This window comes from Panthera leo, chromosome E2 (genome assembly GCF_018350215.1).
Source record: "Panthera leo isolate Ple1 chromosome E2, P.leo_Ple1_pat1.1, whole genome shotgun sequence".
Taxonomy (NCBI): Eukaryota; Metazoa; Chordata; class Mammalia; order Carnivora; family Felidae; genus Panthera; species Panthera leo.
In genome coordinates, this window is record NC_056693.1 from 8,876,429 (window position 1) to 8,896,931 (window position 20,503).

Genomic DNA, 20,503 nt, shown 5'->3' on the forward strand with positions numbered 1-20,503 from the left:
GGGGGGTCTCTCCGGTGGGTGGAAGATTAAGGGGGACACTGGGAGCCCTGGAAAATTATGATTCTGGGGTCTTGGGAGTGTCTCAGCAAAGTAGATTGGATTCTGGGGTTGCCTTAGAGCATGGATCTTTCTGGCGCCCTGGAGGTTCCTCAGAGGTGTGGATACCTCCAGATGAGTGGGGGTTGCTCTGGAAGATAAGGGGTCTCTGGATCATTACAAAGTTTGGAAGTCGGTGCGGTGAGATACTTCTGGAATCTTGGGGTATCTCTCTGATAGATGGGTTGAGAGAGGGACCTGGAGCCCTGGAGTTCACTAAAAGATTGGGAATTTCTGTAGCCCTAGAGCTGACAATGGAAGTTCATATTTTCTGGAATCTTCCCCTAAGAGGGTTGGGGGTCTTGAGGCTCATGAAGTGATCTTCAAGATTAAACGGACAGTTGTTCTTGGGATCCTCCCCCTTTAGTCCCCCCGGTAACAGGGGAGAGGGATATTTCTGGAAGCCTAGTAGGGGCTTTTCTAAGAGGTAGGAGGACTTGGAGAGCCCTTTGGAGCCTTTGAAAGATTGGGCCACTTGGAATATCTTGGGGAAATGACACTCAAACTTTGGGTGTCTCTGAGGCTGCATTTCCTGGAGACTATTCTGAGGGCAGCCAGACTTGAAATTCCCTTTGGCTCTGAAGCAGTCTCTCTTGTCCCTGTCTTGCCTCACACGCGCTTCTTCAAAGTCACAAAGAGAAGCCCGGCATCCTAGGGACCCAAGGAGGATCTGGGGACCTGTGGATGGGCTGTGTCTTTGACCAATGGACATTTTTTTAAGTGTGTCAGTTCCAGGCTGGTGTCTGGAAGCAGATTGGCTCAACCAGGACCTGCTCTCAAGGAGCTCCCCGTCCTAGTTGATGGCCGGGGGGGGGGGGGGGGGAGACAAAGACAGGAACTTGAACCTATTGCAGTGCCCTAATGGAGGTAGCAGGCAGGCTGAGCAGGGGAGCTAAAGCTACTGAGGCCTGCTTTGCAGAGGGGGCCCGCTCCAAGCAGCCCAGGCAAGGTGTCCTCTGACCAAGGGGACGCTGGACCGGGCTGGTATCTGGGGTCCTCAAGGGGCCCCTGGGCCAGTGGCCAGGAGAGCAGCGGTGCTGAGTCATGCTGAACTCAGCGGTAAGGGTCTCAGGCACAGAGGCGGGGTGGGGCCACTGACTGACCTCGTGTCCTGCCAGGCTGCTGACTGGCGGGGACCCTGGGAACTAGGCCTGGCTGGGATCCAAGTCTGGCCCCCTCCCCCAGGGTGCCACCTCGAGTGTGCTTTGTCTCTGCATCTTACGGTCTTTTCGAGTTCCTCGGGCCTGTGGCCATATTGTCTCCTCTCTGGGCGGTGACTCAGTCTCCCTTCACTATCTTGTCTGACAGCTCTCCCCTGACTTGGTGTCTCTGGGGAGAGTCTATGGGGGAGGGGCAGGTGCTCCAGGCACACAGTCACAATGGGGCCTGAGTTACTCATTCACCAAATTTCAAACCTCAGCCTAAAGACCTTTAGCCTCCACCAGGCCCCACCTGCAGAGAGGGGTGACTTTGGAAATGCTCACAGGTAGAGGGAGAGGAAGGGAAGGGGGGAGACAAAGATGATCTGAAGAAGGACCCAGATCTTGGGGGTGAGGGGTAGACAGGGGATGGGGGAAGAGGCCCAGAGACAAGAGGACAGAAAGACCCAGAGAGAAGGGACAACAGACGCTGTGACTAAGTGATTTCAATCTCCGATTTCCTCTTCTGCGTCCAATCTTCTAGGCCATTTTGCAGTATCTGCACCCGGGCCTGTTCTCCGGGAGGGGCCCCCCCTCCCCCCAGCCCATCCAGCCTTGTCCCCTCCTCTCCGGCCACTCAGCACAAGCTCAGGCCTTGACCTCTCCCTTGGATCTTCTGGGCCCAGCCTTCTGACCTCGGGTAGCTTCCCCACAGGGCTCTAGAGCCCTCTCCTGGTCCACTGACTCCTGCCACCCCCCCCCGCCCCGCCCCATTCGCCACCTAAGTGTGCGACTTCCTCTGGTCCCATATGGTGGAAGCTTCCGAGGCCTAGTTCTCCAGGGCCTGCTGCCCTGTCCTACAGCCTGGACTCCACTGCCTGTCTGAGGTCTTGCCCACTGCTGCCTGGAACACAGCACCACCATAGACCTCAACGCAAGTGATCTTCGGTCCCCTCCCAGTTGTGGGCTTTTGGAGGGCAGAGCGGGGACCTAATCCCTCACTAACCCAGAGGGCACTGGGCTCCCTCAACAGATTTGCCGGCACGTGAAGTCTGGTCTCCTGTGACAGCCAGGGAGAGGGCTCAGTGACTCAGACTCCGAAGTGTGGCCTGAAAGAGGTTTATTGCCCCCACCAGACCTCTCCTCCCCCACACCCCCCCCCCAATAATTACAAAAGTAAGAAAAATGCCCATGGCCCCCAATTCCCACCCCTCCCGGAAAAATGCCATAATTTATGCAGAAAAGACACAGTCCAAGGCAGCTGGTGGCCTCAGCCCATCTTTTTCCAGATGGTGAGTGACGCAGTCAGCACTCCGGCCACAAAGATGGTCACTGTCTGCCACGTGGGTGTCCCAAAGTAGGAGAGGAGGCCGTCCTGCAGACAGGTACATGAGTCACTTCAGCAGCTGGGCCAAGGGGGAGCCCCTGAGCCAGCATGTGAGGAATCAGGGAGGGAGAGGGGCCTGGGAGAGGTCAAAGGGCGTGAGTGGGGGTAAAAGCCTAAGATTAATGGATACTAAAGAGTTGGGGTCGTAGGGTTATCAAAAAACTTGACGGATTCCAGGGGAAGTGGAGGCACCAGGGAGAATAGGAGATACTAGTTAGGTCAGGGGTCACCGAGAGGTCAGGGGTCACCGAGAGGTCATGGGGTCACCGAGAGGTCAGGGGCGACCAGATGAGCCAGGAATTGATCAGACGTGTGAGGAAATGCATTATAGACCCCATCTGATGATCCAGAGTCAGGGAGGACAACACTGTGTTGGGCTCAGGAGGACTCAGGGGTCTCAGAGTAGTAGGGGTGGGGGGAGGTTAGGGGCCTCACCCAACCACCCTGGTCCTGGATCCAGCCCAGCAGCCGCTCTCGAAGGAAGTCCAGTGTCCAGCCCATGATGGTCCGGATCAGCTCGGGCACCTTGGTACACAGGGCCTGCAGGGAGTGGAATAGGCCTTAGGGGTTGAGCCTTGTCCTCCCTGTCGGGACAGTGGCCCGACGCCTTTCTCATCTCTGCCTCCCCTCCTGCCCCACTGCGGTCTCTTTTCCACTCATAATCAGAACAAGCTTCGTAAATTGTTAACTGGATCTTTTTACTGTCAACTGCCCTGCTCACATACCTTCCATGGCTCCCCAGGTGGTAAAGACCAAAAGGCATAGCTCAGCCCACAAGGCCCTGTATGAAGGCTCTGACTTGATCGCATTCCATTTTTCCACTTCTTTTCTGTGTCTCATTTACCTTCTTCCACATCTTCATTCCCACCAACTCTTCCCTGCCTCAGGACCTTTGCACATGCTGATTCTTCTACCTAAACAGGCTTTAACCAAGCAAATTTTTACTCCTCCCTCAAAGCTCTAATGTCAGGTCTGAAGTCATTCTCCAGAGAGGGGTTTTCTGACCTTCACATTAGGTAGGACTAGCCATCCCCCCCTGCCCATGACTCTCCAACAACCTGAACTTCCCTTTCCCACCCTCTATCTGGCTGTCTCTTCCCTGTTGTCCACCTCATATCCAACATTCAAGCCCCATCATTAATCTGGCAAACACATTAAGAAATCTGCTCCCCCCCCCCTCCACTGCGACCACCAGAGTCCAGGTTAGTCATCATTCAGCAGGACTATTATAGGTGCCCCCTTCCCACATTTCCCAGGTTTTGCCCCATAATCTTTCTTTTCTACCCACAATGGCCAGAAAAAAATTGTCGGGCTTCTGCTTCCCCCATATTTTATCGTGACAAACTTCTGATAGAAAAGTTCAAAGAATTTTACAGTGCATAGCCACATACCTGGAGCCTAGATTGTACAATTAACATTTTGCTTGCTAGAACAGTCCTTTAGATTTACAAGTCAGGTCACCCCACTCTCCTGTTTCTAACCACCCAGTCACTCGCATCTCACTCAGAGCAAAGCTAACATCCTTGCAGTGGCCCAGCGGACCCCTCACAATCTGCCCTCATTTCCCACCCATTCCCCCTCCTCCCTGCCCTCAATGCATCAGCCTTGGTCCTGCCTCAGGCCCTTTGCACTTGCCGGGGCCGCTATCAGATGCCTTTTCCCCAATCTTCACAGATCGCTGCGACTTTGGCTTTGAGGTCATCCCCTCTCAGAAGTCTTTCCCGACCACTTTGCACAATTACATCACCACACTCATCAGACATCGTGGGCTCCACGAGAGCAGGGACCTAGCCTGCTTTGTTGGGTGCCGCTTCTTGGGTCGGGCACATAGTAGGCCCAATAAATGTCTGCTGCACGAGTAACTGAAGGAGCCAACAAACCAGCCCGTAGCCCTCTCCATTCCCTTTGCGCTTAGTGGGCTGCCACAGGGGTTGGCCTCACGACTCCCAGGTCCTCCCGGGTCTGAGCGGAGCATCCCTGGGGGCTCACTGCCCAGCAGCCGCCCACCTTGAGCACCAGTTTGCTGGCAAAGTAGAAGAGGGCAACGACCCGGCCCCAGTTGAAGTTGCCATCGGAAAACATCTCCGCTGCCACTCGGAAAAAGACCTCGCGGGGGGAGTCTGTGTCCACAGCTGCGATCATCCTGCAGGAAAGAGGAAAGCCAGTGCTGCCGAGGGACGACCAGGCAGGGCGTGGGGGAGACTCTGGGATTCCCCTCACACCAAAGACAAGGATGCCGAGGCCCAAGTTAGGCTGTCGTGAAAAAGAACGGGCCAACACGGGGGAAAGGGACGCGATGGACATTCAGGAAAGTGGGGAAAATGACTCCCTGAGGGAGGGTGTCAGTATCCTAGAGGAAGGGTGGGCTTCTCAGCCAGGGAGCCGGGTAGAGTGGTGGGGCCCGGGACGCCGGGGTCTGAGGGAGTAGCAGACTGTGGATCTGAACTCCAGGCCCAGGGGAGGAGGGGCCTGAGAGCCAGGGCTCTGGGGATGTGACGGAGAAGGGGACCAGTGGCTGGATTCCTGGGGCCCAGGGGCCACACCTCTGCAATTCCATGTTACTGTCCAGTTCATCTCCGATGCGCTTGAGACACTCGCTCAGCTTCTTGGTGGACGCATCCTGGGGCACCTGCTCCAGGGCCAGCTCGGGTGTCTCTCCCCCCATTCGCCCTGCCCGATCTTGGATGAAACTAGAGTGGGAATGGAGTGTGGAGGGTGCAGAATCAGAATGGGGCATCACTCCGCCAATCCGCTCGGCAATAATCACACCTCAGACTCACCCCTGAAGCAAAAGGGCCCCTGTCTTCATGATCTGCTCAGAGCTGGTGGGCCCTAGAGGAGAAAGGAGGGAAGACGTGCCTGGACTCTTGGGTCCTAGGGGATTCAGGGAACTAGGGTGGCTCATGATCTCTGAGGGAGGACAACACTAGGGGGTCGTGCATTTCTGGGTCCCTGGTAGGTACAGTGCCTAGGGGCCCGGGCAGCCGAGTCCCTGGTGGAGATAAAGGCAGGGAGCCTCGGCCAGTATCCTGCGTTCTTCCGGCGGAGGAGGTAGAGGGAACGCTTCATGCATCCAGACCCCTGGCCTGAGGGGGCAGAGGAGAGACCCGCCCCTCCCACCAGGAAGTGGTGCCGGCGACAAGCCCGGGCCTGCCCCGGGGCTTGGGATTCTGGGGTCTCCAGCTTCTCGGGGGTCCGAGAGCGCCAGGCAGAAAGGCATCGGGACGCGGAGGCCAGAGAGCCGGGAACCCCCGGGGAGGGAGGGGGCTGGAAGCTGGCAGCGCCCGATCCGGGAGTTTCTGCCCCGGAGTGCTTGGAGATCGCACGGCCCCAAGACCGGCAGGAGGGATCGTGGGGCCGGCCGGCGAGGGGGCTCGCCCTCCTCCCGCCCGTCTGCCTCCCGCCTCACCCCCGCCTCTGGGCTGCTCCCCGGACCCGTCCATCACCGCCGCTCCCGCCGCCGCCTCTCGCCGGGTCCGCCCGGGCGGCCGCAGCACGCCCCTGGTCACGTGAGCGCCCCGCTGAACGTGCGTGCTCTCACGTGACCGCCCCGCAAAATGGCGGCCCGCGGGCTGTCGCCCCGCAGGGCGGTTGGGTCACGTGACAGCACCTGCCTCACCTGCATGGGGAGGCCGGGGCCCCTATCACGTGACTGTCTAATCTGCACCTACAGGTAAGACCCCGTCGTGGCGCCCTTCCACCCGCCACTCATTCAATGGCAGCTGTAACTTTCATTCATTCATTCATTCATTCATGCAGTATTTTTGGAAGTTTCAGGTGACTTTAAGACCTTCCCAGGGCAGAAGCAACATCGGAGGCCAAAAATCTCACTCATTGAGACAGGACGTTTTAGACGATTAGAGTCTGTGAGCTGTTTTTTGTGACGAGGAATATGAAGTTCAAAAAATGGCAAAACTAACCTGTGGTAGCAGATTGGCAGGGTATGAGCAGGGAGGGGCCCCAAGACAGGCTCCCGGGGTGCCTGGAAGATGCTGTATCTTGATCGAGATGATGATTACTCGGGGATACACATGTTGAAAAATTCATGGATGCGTATGCAGTGTGCACTTTGCTGCGTAGAAATGATATTTCCTCTTAAAAGAAGAGGACAAGAGAATTCGGATTAGAAAATAGGTCGGGGTCAGATAATGAAGTGGGGGGAGCATACAAGAGAAGGGATCTCTGTCCCAAGGGTGGCTGGGAGCCATAGCAATAGAAGATTATAGGAGTCCTAGTACATCAGCCTAACACCACCAGGAACATAAGTGTGACAAAGTCAAGTTTATTGACCCATTGTGATGACGGAGACCACACAAGAGAGAAACCATGGAGCATTTTGACGAAGGAAAAGGTAGAGTTCTCACAGGATCTGCAGGAAGGGTAGACACCAGGTGCAGACTGTGAAGAGGAACCGGGTGCTCGTGTCCTTGGAAACTACAAGGCGAATCTGGATACGGAGTGGTCCCTAAACCCGTTATGTGAGGCTCTGCACCAGGATTGGAAATTGAGGCTGCTACTCTGTTTCAAATGCCTACAGGCAAGAGTGGGATGTTTCATTTTTACTGAGGGAACGAGGGGATTCTAGGGAACAAAGTTTCTCTGTAAGAAAGCATGTCCTTGGGGGAAAGTGTTTCCTGTTAACTTTGAAGCTAGCTTTATCTTTGCCTGTTATTTCCGCCCAATGAATGAGCCCTCCCTTTGCCTTAATTACAGAGAAAAGAAGAAAGGGCTTTTTTGATGCCCACCTCTCAACAGTGCAGCCTTTGAGCAGGAGGGAGAAAACTTTTTATTTTATTTTTTTGAGAAGGGGAGAGCACGAGTGGGGGAGGGGCAGAGGGAGAGGGAGAGAATCTCAAGCAGGCTCCATGAAGGGCTTGATCCCACAACTTGGCAATGCTGACCGGAGCCAAAATCAAGAGTTGGGATGCTTAACTAACTGAGCCACCCAGGGGCCCGGAAAACTTTTTAGCTAGTTCTGAAGTCAAAACTGTTTATAATAACAAGGATGCTACTTTGGAACGGTGAAACCCTCTTCCAAGATGGTCCCCAATGACTTTAGTCCCCAGGTATATGCATGCCCCTGTGTAGGGCCCTCCCACACTGAATAGGGCTAACCAGTGTGGCCAGTAGGGTATTGTGGAAATGACAGTGTGATTTCCAAAGTTAACTCAGGAGTCACTGCAGCTTCAGGGTGCCTGGGTTAAGCGTCCGACTTCATCTCAGGTCATGATCTCGTGGTTCATGAGTTCGAGCCCAGTGTCGGGCTCTGTGCTGACAGCTCAGAGCCTGGAGCCTACTTCGGATTCTGTGTCTCCCTCTCTGTCTGCCCCTCCCCCACCTCTGTCTTTGTCTCTCAAAAATAAGTAAGCATTAAAAAAAAAACTTTTTAAAAAGTGTTTCTGTGAACAAGGAAGAAATTGCAGTGCCTTTCCCACCAGCCTCGCAAGTCATGGAGCATCCGTGTGGCAAGGGTTACGAGTGAGTCATGAGAACCCTCCATTTTCAGGGAAGAGGAACTAGACTCCAACTCTCTCTCTCTCTCTCTTTTTTTTTTTAAAGTAGACTCCACGCCCAGCGCAGAGCCCAATGCAGGGCTTGACCCTGAGATCGAGACCTAAGCTGAGATCAAGCAGACTCCAACTCTTAACGGGGGAAGTAAGCAGGGACAGGACATATCTTTGGAAACTGGGAAGCAGCACATCCATTCAGCTGCTCTAGCAATGGCTAGTGGAAGAGTGGCTTAAATAACAGTGAAGTTGATTGACCTCTTGTGTAACAGTCCGAGAGAGTATGCAATCCCCGGTGACATTAACAGGGAGTGAATTTCTGGTGTCAGGGACTGCCTGCTTAATTTTCTTGGTCAACTTGACTGGGCCACAGGGCGCCCAGATATTCTGGTCGAACATTCTCCGGGTGTTTCGGGTGCGATTCACATTTAAATTGGTGACTTAGTAAAGCAGACTAGGCTCCCTGCTGTGGGCGAGCCCATCCGGTGAGATGAAAGGCCGATCCTCCTCAGAGGGAGAAAGAATTCTTTCTGCCTGATTGCCTTCGACCTGGGACATGGGCTTTTTTTTCCTGCATCCAGACTCACACGGAAACATCAGCCCTTCCTGCATTTCCAGCTGCCTGCCTTCTGATGAGACCTACACCATCAGCTGTCCTGGTACTCAGGCCTTTGGACTCGGACTGGAACTAAACATCGGCCCTCCTGGCTCTCCAGTTCACCAACTTGCGGATCTCAAGGCCTGCCTACCTCCATAATTGTGTTTTTCTTCTAGCCTTCTAGCTTGTGGGTCCACCGTCTGCAACACATGGTTTCCATCTCGCGGGGGAAGAGGACACGCCAATGCCCGACACAGCTCTACTCCAGTCCCAAGAAGGGAGAGGCTGAAAGGGAGGCCATCCTCTTTGCCTAAAAAAGGCCGTAACTCAGAAGCTGCACACATCCCATTGGCCAGAACCCATTCACGTGGTAAGACCTAGTTGCAAGGGAGCCTGGGAAATGTAGTCTTTAGCTGGGCAGCCACATGTCCAGTGAAAACTTTCCTATCGTCCATGATTGAAGGGACATCTAGCAGTGTTTGCCACACAAAAGATTGAAACCAAGCAAACAGAGGGCTGAAGCCAATGTAGTGATACCTGAATGATGTATAAAGAGACTTGGAATAGAAAACGCATTTGATTGACATCTAGTCCCTCTCGTGTGCCCACAGTGAGAATCATTCGTGCAAACCCAACGTATCCATCTCAATCTTCTAGAACCTGGCAGCACTGAACTTCCTGGACTCTCTGTGACTCACCAAGGTCATGTGACTAGTTGTTGCCAGTGAATTTCACGAGGTTCTGTATGTTGTTTATGTGTTAGGGCTTTTTTTTTTTTTTTTTTTTTTTTTTAACGTTTATTCATTATTGAGAGAGAGAGAGAGAGAGAGAGAGAGACAAAGCATGAGCGGGGGAGGGGCAGAGAAAGAGGGAGACACAGAATCCGAAACAGGCTCCAGGCTCTGAGCTGTCAGCACAGGGCCCAACGTGGGGCTCGAACCCACCAGCTGTGAGATCATGACCTGAGCCGAAGTCAGACGCTCAACTGCTTGAGCCACTCAGGCGCCCCCATCAGTTAACATTTTTTGAGAACCTACTGGATGCTGGAGGCTGTTCATATACTATCGCATTTATTCCTCCCCAGAGTGTGGTTGGTAGTATGTCTCTTCTTCACCGATGAGAAGACGGGGGCAGGGAGGAGCTGCGGCAGAGGGCAGTTGGGGACACCTCCTACCCACCCACTCTTCCTTGCCCAAGGTCACAGAGTCTATGCTAGGCAAACCAAGGATCTGCCCACAGGTGTCTGCTCCAAAAACTTGTGAGAAGTGTGGTCCTGACTCTGCCTTCCTCCCCTTCCCCACATCCTTCCACCAAATTTACTCACTAGTGGCCCCTTTGATGGGCGGGCTTTCTCCAGCTCCCACCAAACCACCATCGCTAAGATTTCTGTGGGAACCATGCCTTTATTTATTCGGGGCACGCATCAGCATTTGTCTTGCGGGAAGGTGACCCCAATGGCCTTCCTCGCTTCCTCAAGGATGTCAGCCAGGAGTTCACTTTCCGCCAGGGGAATCACAGGACTTTCCTTCAGGCCTGGGGGAGAGTACGGTTAGGGACCCCTCCTATGCACGCCTCAAAGATCGAAAGAACTACCATCCCCAGAATCCCATGGGGCACAAAAGTAATACATGGGTTGTGCAGATGGATGCCCCCAGGGGATCCTGGGAGTTGTAGTTCCAGACTGCTATTGAGAGTGGCCCAGGGGTGAGGAGTGGCCCACTCCCCTACCAGGCTTGCCTCTCTCCGCCCTGCCACCCTCTCACCCCTCCTCCACATCCTTACCCTTTCGTAGGCACTCCCGGACATGCTTGGCCTCATAAGTCATGCCCATTCCATGTGTAAAGTTGAACTCCTTGCCTGGGGCTGGGGGCAGCGCAAACTCCTTACGCTCTCCCTTCACCACCAGCTCTGTTGGGCACCAGCAGGGGCTGAGGATCTGGGGACAGATAAGAGGTGGCTGCCTGGGGGGCTCCAGCCTAATGATGCTTAGGGGCCTCCCTCTCACACCTGGCGGCTAGAGGTTGGTTACCCTCCAACCTCGGGAGGGCCTGCCCCCCTACCCCCTCACTGGGGGATTTGTTCAACAGCATGACTGTCCCACTAGAAGCCTGTCTGTTCGTCTCCCCCGGGGCAAACCCCTCTCTCACCTGATGCTTAGGCCCAGGGAAGACAGCTTATCTGTGTGTGAATCCCCTTTTCCAGGAGGAGACTTAGATAATCCAGCACCTTCTTATCTCCTAGGTGACTTGAGTTTTTGGCCCCAGAGCCCTGGGAAGCCTCCATTATTTCCATACCCAAGTCTAGGCCAAACTGGAAATAGAGATGTGGCCAGGGCAAGGTCCAAATTTTGCAGTTCAAGTCTGGGGCAACGCCCAAACTCTTCTTCTAAGAACAGGATTTCTTTCTAGCGACAGGGCCCCACGAAGCCCAATGAAGCCGCTCTTTGGTCAGGCGCAGATCCCGTCCTGGAAGCAATCCCAAAGGCCACAGCTGCCCTCTAAGCACGGTCGATAACGGTTTCTCCTCAGGCCTGAGGGTTTCTGACGGACTAAGTTCACGGTCAGGAAGGAGCCCGGAGAGCCAAACCCATCCCAAAGCCTGGTGGTCGGGGATGGATTCCTCAGCAGTGCTGGGGGAAAAGGCCGCTTCGGCCCACAGCCAGCCCCAGCAACCAGAGCGGGCCCACTCCTGTTGCCAGGGGTTCCCAGTTCCCAGCACTTGGGACCAGTCCCACTGGCTTGGCCAGTCCCGCCTCACCTGGGCCATGCCCTTGGTACCGCTCACAGAGTTCCCATTGGAGAGCTCAGCAGTGATGCTGCAGGTAAAGCTGCCGTGGACCCCTCCTGGATACTGGAGGAGCACAGTGACGGTGTCGTCCACACCTGCGGAAGGCACAGCACGGGAGAAGGCCTGGCCTCAGAGCCTGCCTAGGGCGCCCTGGGCCAGAGGTCTCGTCTCTAACGCAGCCGCGAAAAAGCACCAGGCGAAGTGACAGAAGCCAGACATAGAAGTTGGCCTGCTGTCAGGCTCCACTTGTGTGAAGCGTGGATATACTAACGCCATGGAATTCTACATTTGGAACGGATAAATTACACGGTGTGCGAATTCTATCTCAGGAAAGCTGTTAGCAAAATAAAAGAAAAAGAGAGGGACGGAGACTTAACGTATCAGAGGCTCAACATCATCCTCTGCAAATACCCGTTGTATAGGTTTGGGAGAATCCGTTTCTTCGGCTCTAAAATGGGGATAATTGGGGCGCGTGGGGGGCTCCGTTGGTTGAGCGTGGGACTTCGGCTCAGGTCGTGACGTCACAGTTCGTGGGCTCAAGCCCCACATAGGGCTTTGCGCTGACAGCGTGGAGTCTGCTTTGGATTCTCTCTCTCTTTCTCTGCCCCTCCCCCACCAATGTGCGTGCGCGCTCTCTCTCTCTCAAAAATAAACACTTAAAAATATTTAAAAATAAAATAAAATGGGGATAATAGAGGGGGGCACCTGGGTAGCTCAGTCGGTTAAGCGTCCAACTCTTGATTTTGGCTCAGGTCATGATCTCACAGATTGTGAGTTCGAGCCTCCACACCGTCAGCGTGGAGCCTGCTGGGGACTCTCTCTCTCTCCCTCTCTCTCCGCCCCTCCCCCACTTACTCGCTGTCTCAAAATAAATAAATAAACTTAAAAAAAATAAAAAAATAAAAAATTTTATTTTTTGAAGTTTTTATTTATTTTTGAGACAGAGAGAGACAGAGCATGAGCAGGGGAGGGGCAGAGGGAGAGGGAGACACAGAATCTGAAGCAGGCTCCAGGCTCCGAGCTGTCAGCACAGAGCCCGACGCGGGGCTCGAACTCACAGACTGTGAGATCATGACCTGAGCTGAAGTCGGATGCTTAACCGACTGAGCCATCCAGGCGCCCCCAAAATTTTTTAAATAAAATGGGGATAATTGAAACTGTCTCATCCAAGTTATTACAGGTATTACATTAAATAACGTAAAATGCACAAAGCACTGGGGTGCCTGGGTGGCACAGTCGGTTAAGCGTCCGACTTCAGCCAGGTCACGATCTCGCGGTCCGTGAGTTCGAGCCCCGCGTCAGGCTCTGGGCTGATGGCTCGGAGCCTGGAGCCTGTTTCCGATTCTGTGTCTCCCTCTCTCTCTGACCCTCCCCCGTTCATGCTCTGTCTCTCTCTGTCCCAAAAATAAATAAAAAAAACGTTGAAAAAAAAAATTAAAAAAAAATGCACAAAGCACTTAGAATGCTATTTAGATTACAGTAAGTGCTACATAAGCATTAGTTGAAAATTAAATACAGCTTGCGGAGTAGCAGCCTGGTTCGGGAACACATCACGCACGCCATAGATGGAAGAACCTACTGACCTAATTCTCTTTGGTTGCAGATTAGCCCAAGTCCTTATGCTGGATCGACTCTGTGAGCCTGGATAAGTCACTGTCCCTGTCTGCAACTCAAGTGTCCTCACCTGCAAAATGGGGGCAACTATAATATATCTAGCTCAGGGGGATCATCCTTGTAATAACCCTAATGTGGAAGACGCACTTGATAAATGGAATCTGTTATTTATTTATTTATAAATTCTGCAAGAAAATTTTTTTAATGTTTATATTTGAGAGAGAGAGAGAGGGAGAGAGAGAGAGAGAGAGAGATAGTGCTCGAGCAGGGGAGGGACAGAGAGAGAGACAGAGGCAGAATCCGAAGCAGGCTCCAGGCTCTGAGCTGTCAGCACAGAGCCTGATGCGGGGCTCAAACTCATGAGCCATGAGATCATGACCTGAGCTGAAGTCGGACACTTCACCAACGGAGCCACCCAAGCACCCTTATTTTTAAATTATTGTGTTTAACTTTATTTATTTATTTTGAGAGAGACAGAGAGCCTGAGCAGGGGAGGGGTGGAGAGAAAGGGAGAGAGCGAATCCCAAGCAGCTTCACACTGTCAGCACAGAGCCCCACATGGGGTTTGAACGCGCGAACCGTGAGATCATGACCCGAGCCAAAACCAAGAGTTGGACGCTTAACTGACTGAGCCACCCAGGCGCCCTGATAAATAGAATCTGTTTTTAGAGCTACTATTTAGTCTAAAAGTTGGCCAGATACTAGCCTGAGGTTTTCTAGAGTGTGACCTTCACCCATATATATTTTCCTGGTCAGTCATTGCCTCCTGGGGTACTGTATGCAAAGATGGCCACAGAATTCCTCTCCTTACCCTGTGAGGGCCCCTCTACAGTAGGACTTTGTAGCTCCTTCCATCAGGAGGTATAGTCTATTGGCTCACCTCTGAAATCAGGTGACGTTGGGCCATGGAACAGTAGCAAACAAGGGACAAAACGAAAGTTTGAAAAATGCTTGCACGCTGCGTCCTGCCTTCTGTTTGTTGCACCGACAGCGTGCACGAGGCCAAACCAGCTAGCTGAAAAGACTTCATTAATGAACTCTTTATGACAACCCTAGTATTATCTTCCTTCCTCCCTTCCTTCCTTCTCCACTCCCAACACGAGTCTCAAGCTCAAGACCTCGAGATCAAGAGTTGCATGCTCTACCGACTGAGCCAGCCGGGCGCCCCTACGACCACCCTATTGTTGACATTTGACCAGTAACCAGGACTCAGAGCCGTTGAGTCCCTCGGCTAAGATCACACAGCAATTCCCAGTGCAGAGCCTGCCCACACTCTCAACTCTGATCCTCTTTGACGTCAGGAAGAAAGTTCCTCCAGCTGTCTAACCTGATTTTCATGGGCTAGGAGACTTATTCCCGGCTCAGGGCTCCCGGCGAGAGAGGATGACTCTTACCACCATTGTATAGTCCGGGATAGACGGTACCTGTTTCATGGCGCCTTCCCATGGCTACAATCTTCTCTGGCTTCTGCCCACCAAAGACCATAGAGATGAACTGGATACAGTAGATGCCGATGTCCAGTAGGCCACCGCCAGCCTGGGCCCAGTCTACAGCCCGGGTGATGTGGGTGAGGTCCTTCCCAAATTCTGCCCGAGCCACCCGGAGTTCCCCCAGAGTTCCCTGAGACAGAGTGGACCTCAGAGCTTCGGTAGCAGGAAAGAAGCGGGTCCAGATGGCCTGCGCACCACAGAGGGAGAGAGCAAGACCATTGAAAAGAAAGGAAGGGCGTCAGGACCCAGGAATTAACCAACCAGTTCCTCTCCCTTCTGCAGCCCAATCTTGAGGGGGTCCCCGCTCCTCCCCACTATCCAAACAAGACCCCTTCCCCTTCCTTGCACAACCCATCAGTCCCCAAGTTGTGCCCCTAACTCTCCCTGGCTCCACCTCGCCTCTCCATTCCCATAGGAGCAGCTCTAGCCTTATCTTTTCTCATCTGCACCATTACTCCAGTCCCCCAATGTTATAGACTCAACTGTGCCCCCCACCCAATTCATGTTGAGGTCCTAACCCCCCAGGGCCTCCCAAGGTGAATGTATCCGGAGACCAGGTTTTAAAGAAGTAATTAAGTTGGAATGAGGTCATCACGGTGGGCCCTAATCCAACAGGAAGAGGTTAGGACAGCGACACACATGGGGAAGGCCACATTTAGACACAGGAGAAGACAGCCATCAATGAGCCAAGGAGAGAGGCTTCAGGAAAAACCAACCGTGCTGATATCTTCTAGCCCCTGACTTCTTCTAGACTTCTAGCCTCCAGAAGTAGGAGGAAATACATCTCTGTTGTTTAAGCCACCCAGTCTGTGGTAGTACATTGTAATGGCAAACTGATAACACAGTCTCCCCCCCCCCCCCGCCCTGGTTCGGACCACCCCCGACCTGGCCCCAGAGGCATCTTTCCTTCTCCTAGAGTTGCCCCTGTCCCACCCCTGCCCGTGGCTCCCCAATGCCTATTATCAATTCCCATTTACAGAGTATGTATTAGGGGCAAGACACATACTTTGCATAATGATTCCTCTCAATCTCCCTGCCAGGTAGCTATCATATGTCCCTTTTATAGCCGAGAAAACTGAGGCCCGGTTGGGTCAAATTACTTGCCCAAGATCACAGAGCTAGGAACTGGTGAGAAATCTAGAGTCCTCTGACTCCAAAGTCTGTCCAAGGTCAAGTTCACACTACATAGGTGAAATCTGCCCATTCTTGTCCTCTTTAAGTCTTAACTCTGCTTTTCCTCTCTGACCCATTTCCCTGTGCAATTTACTTTTCCTTTAAGGCTCAGGTCAGCCCCTACCTGCACGAAACTTCCTTGACTATCCCCTACACTGGGCTGGTGCCCCCGTGCTGTGTCAACCGCCCGGTGCTGTATCCACGAAAGTCCGTGCAACTGGGCATTGGGAGAGCCCACTTCTGTGACCCTAGCAGATCTGCAGCTGGTGGAAATCTGAGCCTGTATCTCACACCTAATGAACCCCGGCTCCTAGGGTTGGATCTGAAATGTATCAGGTGCTAATAAAAATGAGGAAGCAATAAATTCAGAATCTTAGCACTGTCCAGGCACAGTGAGAACCAGAAGCCCTGAGTAACCCTATCAAATCTTGACTATTTCTGAGGCATAGGGAACTTCGCAGACTAGGAGCAATACTGGGGACAGGGCAGCTAGATAGAACCTGGGGAGGTAAGAGGCAGCCGTTACTACTACTGGCAGAACCTACAGCAAGGTAGCATTTAAGAACCAGGAGACTCCTTAACATGAAAATAGCTTCTGGAGATCATTTGGCGGCCATCTTAACTGCTGGCGCTATCCATTGCCATTTGGCAGCCATCTTAATTACTGGCATTCTGCAAGCAGTCAAATGGCCCCGGTAAGTAGCCGTGTCTGATAAGGGCGAAAACAAAGGCAGTTTGACCTTGAGAGTTGGTGGGTGTACCCTCGGCCTTCTGACCACTATCCTTGGAAATCCACCGAAAGTAAGCCCATTGCTATTCTGTGCCATTTTCACGGCTGGCATCTCTCTTTGAAAAGCGGAGCAAAGATCTTTCAGGCTGCCATGTTTGCTAACTGCCAAAAGCAATGGCTCTCACTCCTCATAGATGTTGCTAGTAGGTTTCATGGCATCGCTCAGCCACGTCCGGGAAAACACCCCAACCCCAGTGCACTTTGTGGACAACTTAATTCTTGACAAACCCTGCCTTTGTGTTCTTCCAAAAACGTCCACTGGCGTTTAGTAATGGCGACAAGCGCTACATTGGAGGCTGGAAGGTCGCACCCTCACCTCCATAAGGAAGAGACCTCGGGACCGGGCTTCGGCAACCATTTCTCGAACTTCCGCAGCGTTCACGCCCATGGGCTTCTCACACAGGACGGCCTTTCCCGCTGCCAGGCATAGTAACACCGCGGCCTTGTGCTGGGGATGCTGAGTGCCAATGTAGGCCACCTCTAGTTGGAAGGGAGGAGGTCAAGAGATCAGAAGCCCTGCCCACCCCGGACTTCCGGGACCCGCCCCCAACGTAGTGCTCCCGCCCCCAACATCCTAAGACCTTGGGCGAAGTTCTACGCCAAGAGGTAGATACCATTATTTTGCCCGTTTTACAGATGAGGACACTGAGAAGGGCAAGCAGGAGAGGACAATGCCAGCTGAGGCAGCTTAACTCCGGTCAGGCTGCTGTGCAACTACACCGTCTTGCCTTTCCATCCAGGCCATTCCAGAACACAGCAGCCCTGGCCCCAGAGCTTACTTAAAGCCTGAAAGGGCTCTCTTAGAAACTCAAGCCCCTCCTGGACTGGTCCCTAAATGCAATTTCATACCAGACCGCTAATCCCAGACCAAGCCCGTTCTTACAGTTCTGCCTGCCAGCCCCAGATCCTTCCAGAAGCACACAGGGATTGGCCCATCCCGCAGAGCCTTGCTTATCCTACGGAGCAGCCTAGCTAGAGGCAGCGCCGCGGGGGCCTCGGAGGCCCTTGTCACTCACCCACATTCGGGTCTTTGGCCAGCTCCTCATAGGACCCATAGGCCTTGGGGATGTCATGTTTCCGCGCAAATTCCTTCGCCCGGCTCAGGTCGCGGGCTGCTACCGCCACCACCTGGAGGGGCGCTAGGGTCAGACTAGAGGGACTGGGGAAGGCGCAGGCGCGGGGCAGGTGGCTGGGAGAGAGGTGATGGAGAAGGCCCCGGGTAAGAAAAACTATATCCCCCAGGGCGGAGGCGGGGAGGTACGGTCCTGGGGAAGGAGGTGAGGGGGGCTGGACACGGGTCCTGGGAAAGAGAGATCTGGGACAAGCGATCATTTGACACCTTAGTGCCTAAATTTCTTCTCTTCACAGTAGCTCAGAACAAAACCCTCCCAAACTTGACGAAACTCCAGTTTCGGACAGAAGTGGAGAAAAGAGTAGGGAACCCTAACTCCCTCCTCCCTCAGACCCAGGAGCCCCGGCTCCCCGGCCTGCTCTTCCACAGGATTCCGGAGGGAGTGTGGACCTGGTGCTCGGAGCGAGGCAGCGTCCGCAGCGCCGTCGTGAAGTCGCTGGAGATAAGGCCGACTGACACGATGCCCCAGCGCAGCGCCATCGCAAAAATGCTGAGTCCCTAACTGCACCGCCTCTTGTTGCCCAGCCGCCTCTTGGTGCAAATTGAAAGCCTGACACCCCGCCCACAGGGGGGCGTGGTCATTTCTCCTCCCCCATTGCCCCTACGCCACTTCTCATTGGCCACTAGGCCTGCGCGCCCCTCCAGTCCCAATGCAAAGGAGGAGGTCTTTTAAATGTAGCATCCCCATTGGAAGAGCGCCCCGTTGGCTCCGCCTTGCAGGGGGTGGGATCAGAAATGCTTCATACCTTGCAGAGGGCGACTTCTCACCACCTGACATAACGGGAGGTGCTTTTTTTCTTTTTGCTTGTGTAAACTCTATACCAGATATAGGGCCCAGGGATCAAGAGTCTCATGATCTATGGACTGGGACAGCCAAGCGCCCCAAGAAGGGCTTTTTTTCTTGTCAACCTTCCACCCTTAGGGGCTGTCCCTATTCCTCCTTCTCCCAACTGTTTTGCTAAGAAAGCTGCCCGCCCTTAGAAATTGTTCAGAGGGAGGGACAAGATAGTAATAGAAAAGATAAGAACCACTAATGTTTCCAGAACACATGTCGTGGCGCAGGCCCCCAGCTCCACGCTTTACTTTCGTCATTTAAAAAAAAAAAAAAAAAAGTTAATGTATTTATTTAGAGAGAGATAGGGTAAGCGAGCTGGGTAGGAGCAGAAAGGGAGAGAGAGAATCCCAAGCAGGCTCCACGCTGTCAGTGCAGAGCCGGAAGCAGGTTTGGATTTCACAAAGTCGGAGATCAAGACCTGAGCCCAAATCAAGAGTCAGATGCTCAACCGACTGAGCCACCCAGGTGCCCCTTACTTCATTTCTAATTTCTCACCACAGGTCTGCAAACTACGTTCTACTGCTCCCTGTTTACAGAGGGAGAAGCAGCCCCAGAGAGCCATGGGATATGAGGGCTTGCAAATTGGCTGCTTCCAAAGATCATAGCTTATTTTTGAGAGAGAGAGAGAGAACGCATGGGAGAGGGGCAGAGAGAAAGAGAACCCGAAGTGAGCTCCAAGCTGACAGCAGAGAGCCCAATGTGGGGCTCGAACTCAAGAACCGCAAGATCATGACCTGAGCCAAAATTGGACGCCCAACCAACTGAGCCACCCAGGCGCCCCAAGACTATAGTTTTAGAAACCAGGCTATACTGCTTCTTAGGAACCCTGGAGCCAGGCTGATGGGTTCCCAGCCCCTTCTTGCCACTGCCTGACTGTATTGCTTTGTACAATTGCTTTCCCTCTTGGAGCCTCAATGGCATCTACCTGCTGCAAACTGTAGTAAATTATATTCTTCAAGTCAACTGGCAGAGACTGGCCAACTTTACCCACAGCAAATCCGTCCACTTCTCTTGCCTTGTCGACATTCAATTAAGATCTGACTTCCACAGGCTCAGAGGTTCCAAGTACACACAAACTGCTGAATAAAAATATTAATGGATCGCACTGAGTACGCGAGATCACTGCTGTGATGAAAAAGAAAAAAAAATATGGGGAAGATGGTCTTTGAGACATGAGTCCACCAGCTTCCCAGGTTGCCTGCTTCCTGAATAAAAAACTTCCCTTTCCCACCATCACTTGTGTATCGAGTATTGGTTTTGCAGCAGCGAGCGGCCGAACCTGAGTTTGGAACCTATTCTCTATCTGGTAACAATGGTGAGAGAGAACAGACCAGCGGTGTCAAGGGGTTAAAGTTTGGGGAAGCGTGCTGTTCGTAGCGGGTAACAGGAGGGAGTGTCCCTTGTAGGGATGAAACATTTCTGTATCCTGATTGTAGTAATGGATACTGGAATATTCACATTTGATAAAGTTTCATAGAACTGTATACCAGACATTTTTAAAGTGCATGTAAACCCAAAGAAATGCTGGAAAAATCCAAATCAGATCTGTACCTGATTAAACAATGTAGCCATGTCAATTTCCGGCTTCCACAATGCACTGTATTTACCTAAGATATCATCCACATGGGGGGGTTTGAGGGGCAAGCTAGGTGTCGGGTCCGAAGGGACTCTCTGTACTATTTCTGTAAGTTCTTAAACAGTTTCAGAATAAGATGTTATGACTTAAAATTGCTGGCAGTGAGTTCGTGTGCCCAGAGGAATCATTTTTGCGATACCTGGTCAAGAAAAAAATAAGGGTATCTTCATGGTCCAGTGATCTCTATTGTGGGTGGAAGATACATACCCGTGAGAAACTGTCAAACTTGCGCTTGAGATGTAAGCACGTTTACTGCAACATCGAGTGTGACAGCTCAAAATTGGGAACGGCCATCAGTAGAAAAACGTATGACTAAATG

The 20,503-nt window shown here is 52.9% G+C and overlaps 2 protein-coding genes and 1 long non-coding RNA gene across 7 annotated transcripts; 1 reads left to right on the top strand and 2 right to left on the bottom strand.

Annotated features, from left to right (window-relative positions):
• The first annotated feature begins 934 nt into the window (after positions 1-934).
• LOC122207798 lies at positions 935-9,491 on the top strand. 3 transcript variants are annotated; one of them, XR_006197011.1, is made up of 6 exons: positions 935-1,582; positions 2,269-2,353; positions 2,525-2,620; positions 4,772-4,869; positions 8,904-9,097; positions 9,339-9,491. It is a non-coding gene; the product is annotated as an uncharacterized LOC122207798 (long non-coding RNA). The 3 variants fall into 3 exon arrangements; XR_006197012.1 differs by lacking the exons at positions 4,772-4,869; positions 8,904-9,097; positions 9,339-9,491 and adding an exon at positions 3,083-3,953 and having other exon boundaries at positions 943-1,582; XR_006197010.1 differs by lacking the exons at positions 4,772-4,869; positions 8,904-9,097; positions 9,339-9,491 and adding an exon at positions 4,297-4,642 and having other exon boundaries at positions 946-1,582.
• Positions 2,384-6,207, bottom strand: BAX (BCL2 associated X, apoptosis regulator). Of its 3 annotated transcripts, XM_042917984.1 has the most exons (6): positions 6,032-6,207; positions 5,403-5,454; positions 5,166-5,312; positions 4,630-4,765; positions 3,058-3,162; positions 2,384-2,610 (listed from the first exon to the last, which is right to left on the bottom strand). In XM_042917984.1, exons 1-6 carry the CDS (start codon positions 6,063-6,065, stop codon positions 2,506-2,508), a joined length of 579 nt encoding a protein of 192 aa, XP_042773918.1. In that variant the 5' UTR covers positions 6,066-6,207; the 3' UTR covers positions 2,384-2,505. The 3 variants fall into 3 exon arrangements, with proteins under 3 accessions (XP_042773918.1, XP_042773919.1, XP_042773917.1); XM_042917985.1 differs by lacking the exon at positions 5,403-5,454 and having other exon boundaries at positions 2,386-2,610; positions 6,032-6,198; XM_042917983.1 differs by lacking the exon at positions 6,032-6,207 and having other exon boundaries at positions 2,387-2,610; positions 5,403-6,004.
• Positions 9,492-10,110: 619 nt separating the features above from the next.
• DHDH (dihydrodiol dehydrogenase) lies at positions 10,111-18,588 on the bottom strand. Its single transcript, XM_042917982.1, has 7 exons — positions 18,104-18,588; positions 17,598-17,709; positions 16,898-17,061; positions 14,553-14,805; positions 11,485-11,609; positions 10,510-10,663; positions 10,111-10,260 (listed from the first exon to the last, which is right to left on the bottom strand). The coding sequence occupies exons 1-7, from the start codon at positions 18,191-18,193 to the stop codon at positions 10,151-10,153; spliced, it is 1,008 nt and encodes a 335-aa protein (XP_042773916.1). The 5' UTR covers positions 18,194-18,588; the 3' UTR covers positions 10,111-10,150.
• Positions 18,589-20,503: the final 1,915 nt, after the last annotated feature.

Coding starts and splice junctions, on each gene's coding strand:
- DHDH (XM_042917982.1), bottom strand. CDS start 18,193: ATGGCGCTGCGCTGGGGCATCGTGTCAGTCGGCCTTATCTCCAGCGAC. Junction 17,710..18,103: donor TGCCTCGCTCCGAGCACCAG/GTCCACACTCCC, acceptor GCGCCCCTCCAG/GTGGTGGCGGTAGCAGCCCG. Junction 17,062..17,597: donor GGCCAAAGACCCGAATGTGG/GTGAGTGACAAG, acceptor CCTTCCAACTAG/AGGTGGCCTACATTGGCACT.
- BAX (XM_042917983.1), bottom strand. CDS start 5,527: ATGAGCCACCCTAGTTCCCTGAATCCCCTAGGACCCAAGAGTCCAGGC. Junction 4,766..5,165: donor AGTAACATGGAATTGCAGAG/GTGTGGCCCCTG, acceptor TCTTTCCTGCAG/GATGATCGCAGCTGTGGACA. Junction 3,163..4,629: donor CCAGCAAACTGGTGCTCAAG/GTGGGCGGCTGC, acceptor CACTCCCTGCAG/GCCCTGTGTACCAAGGTGCC.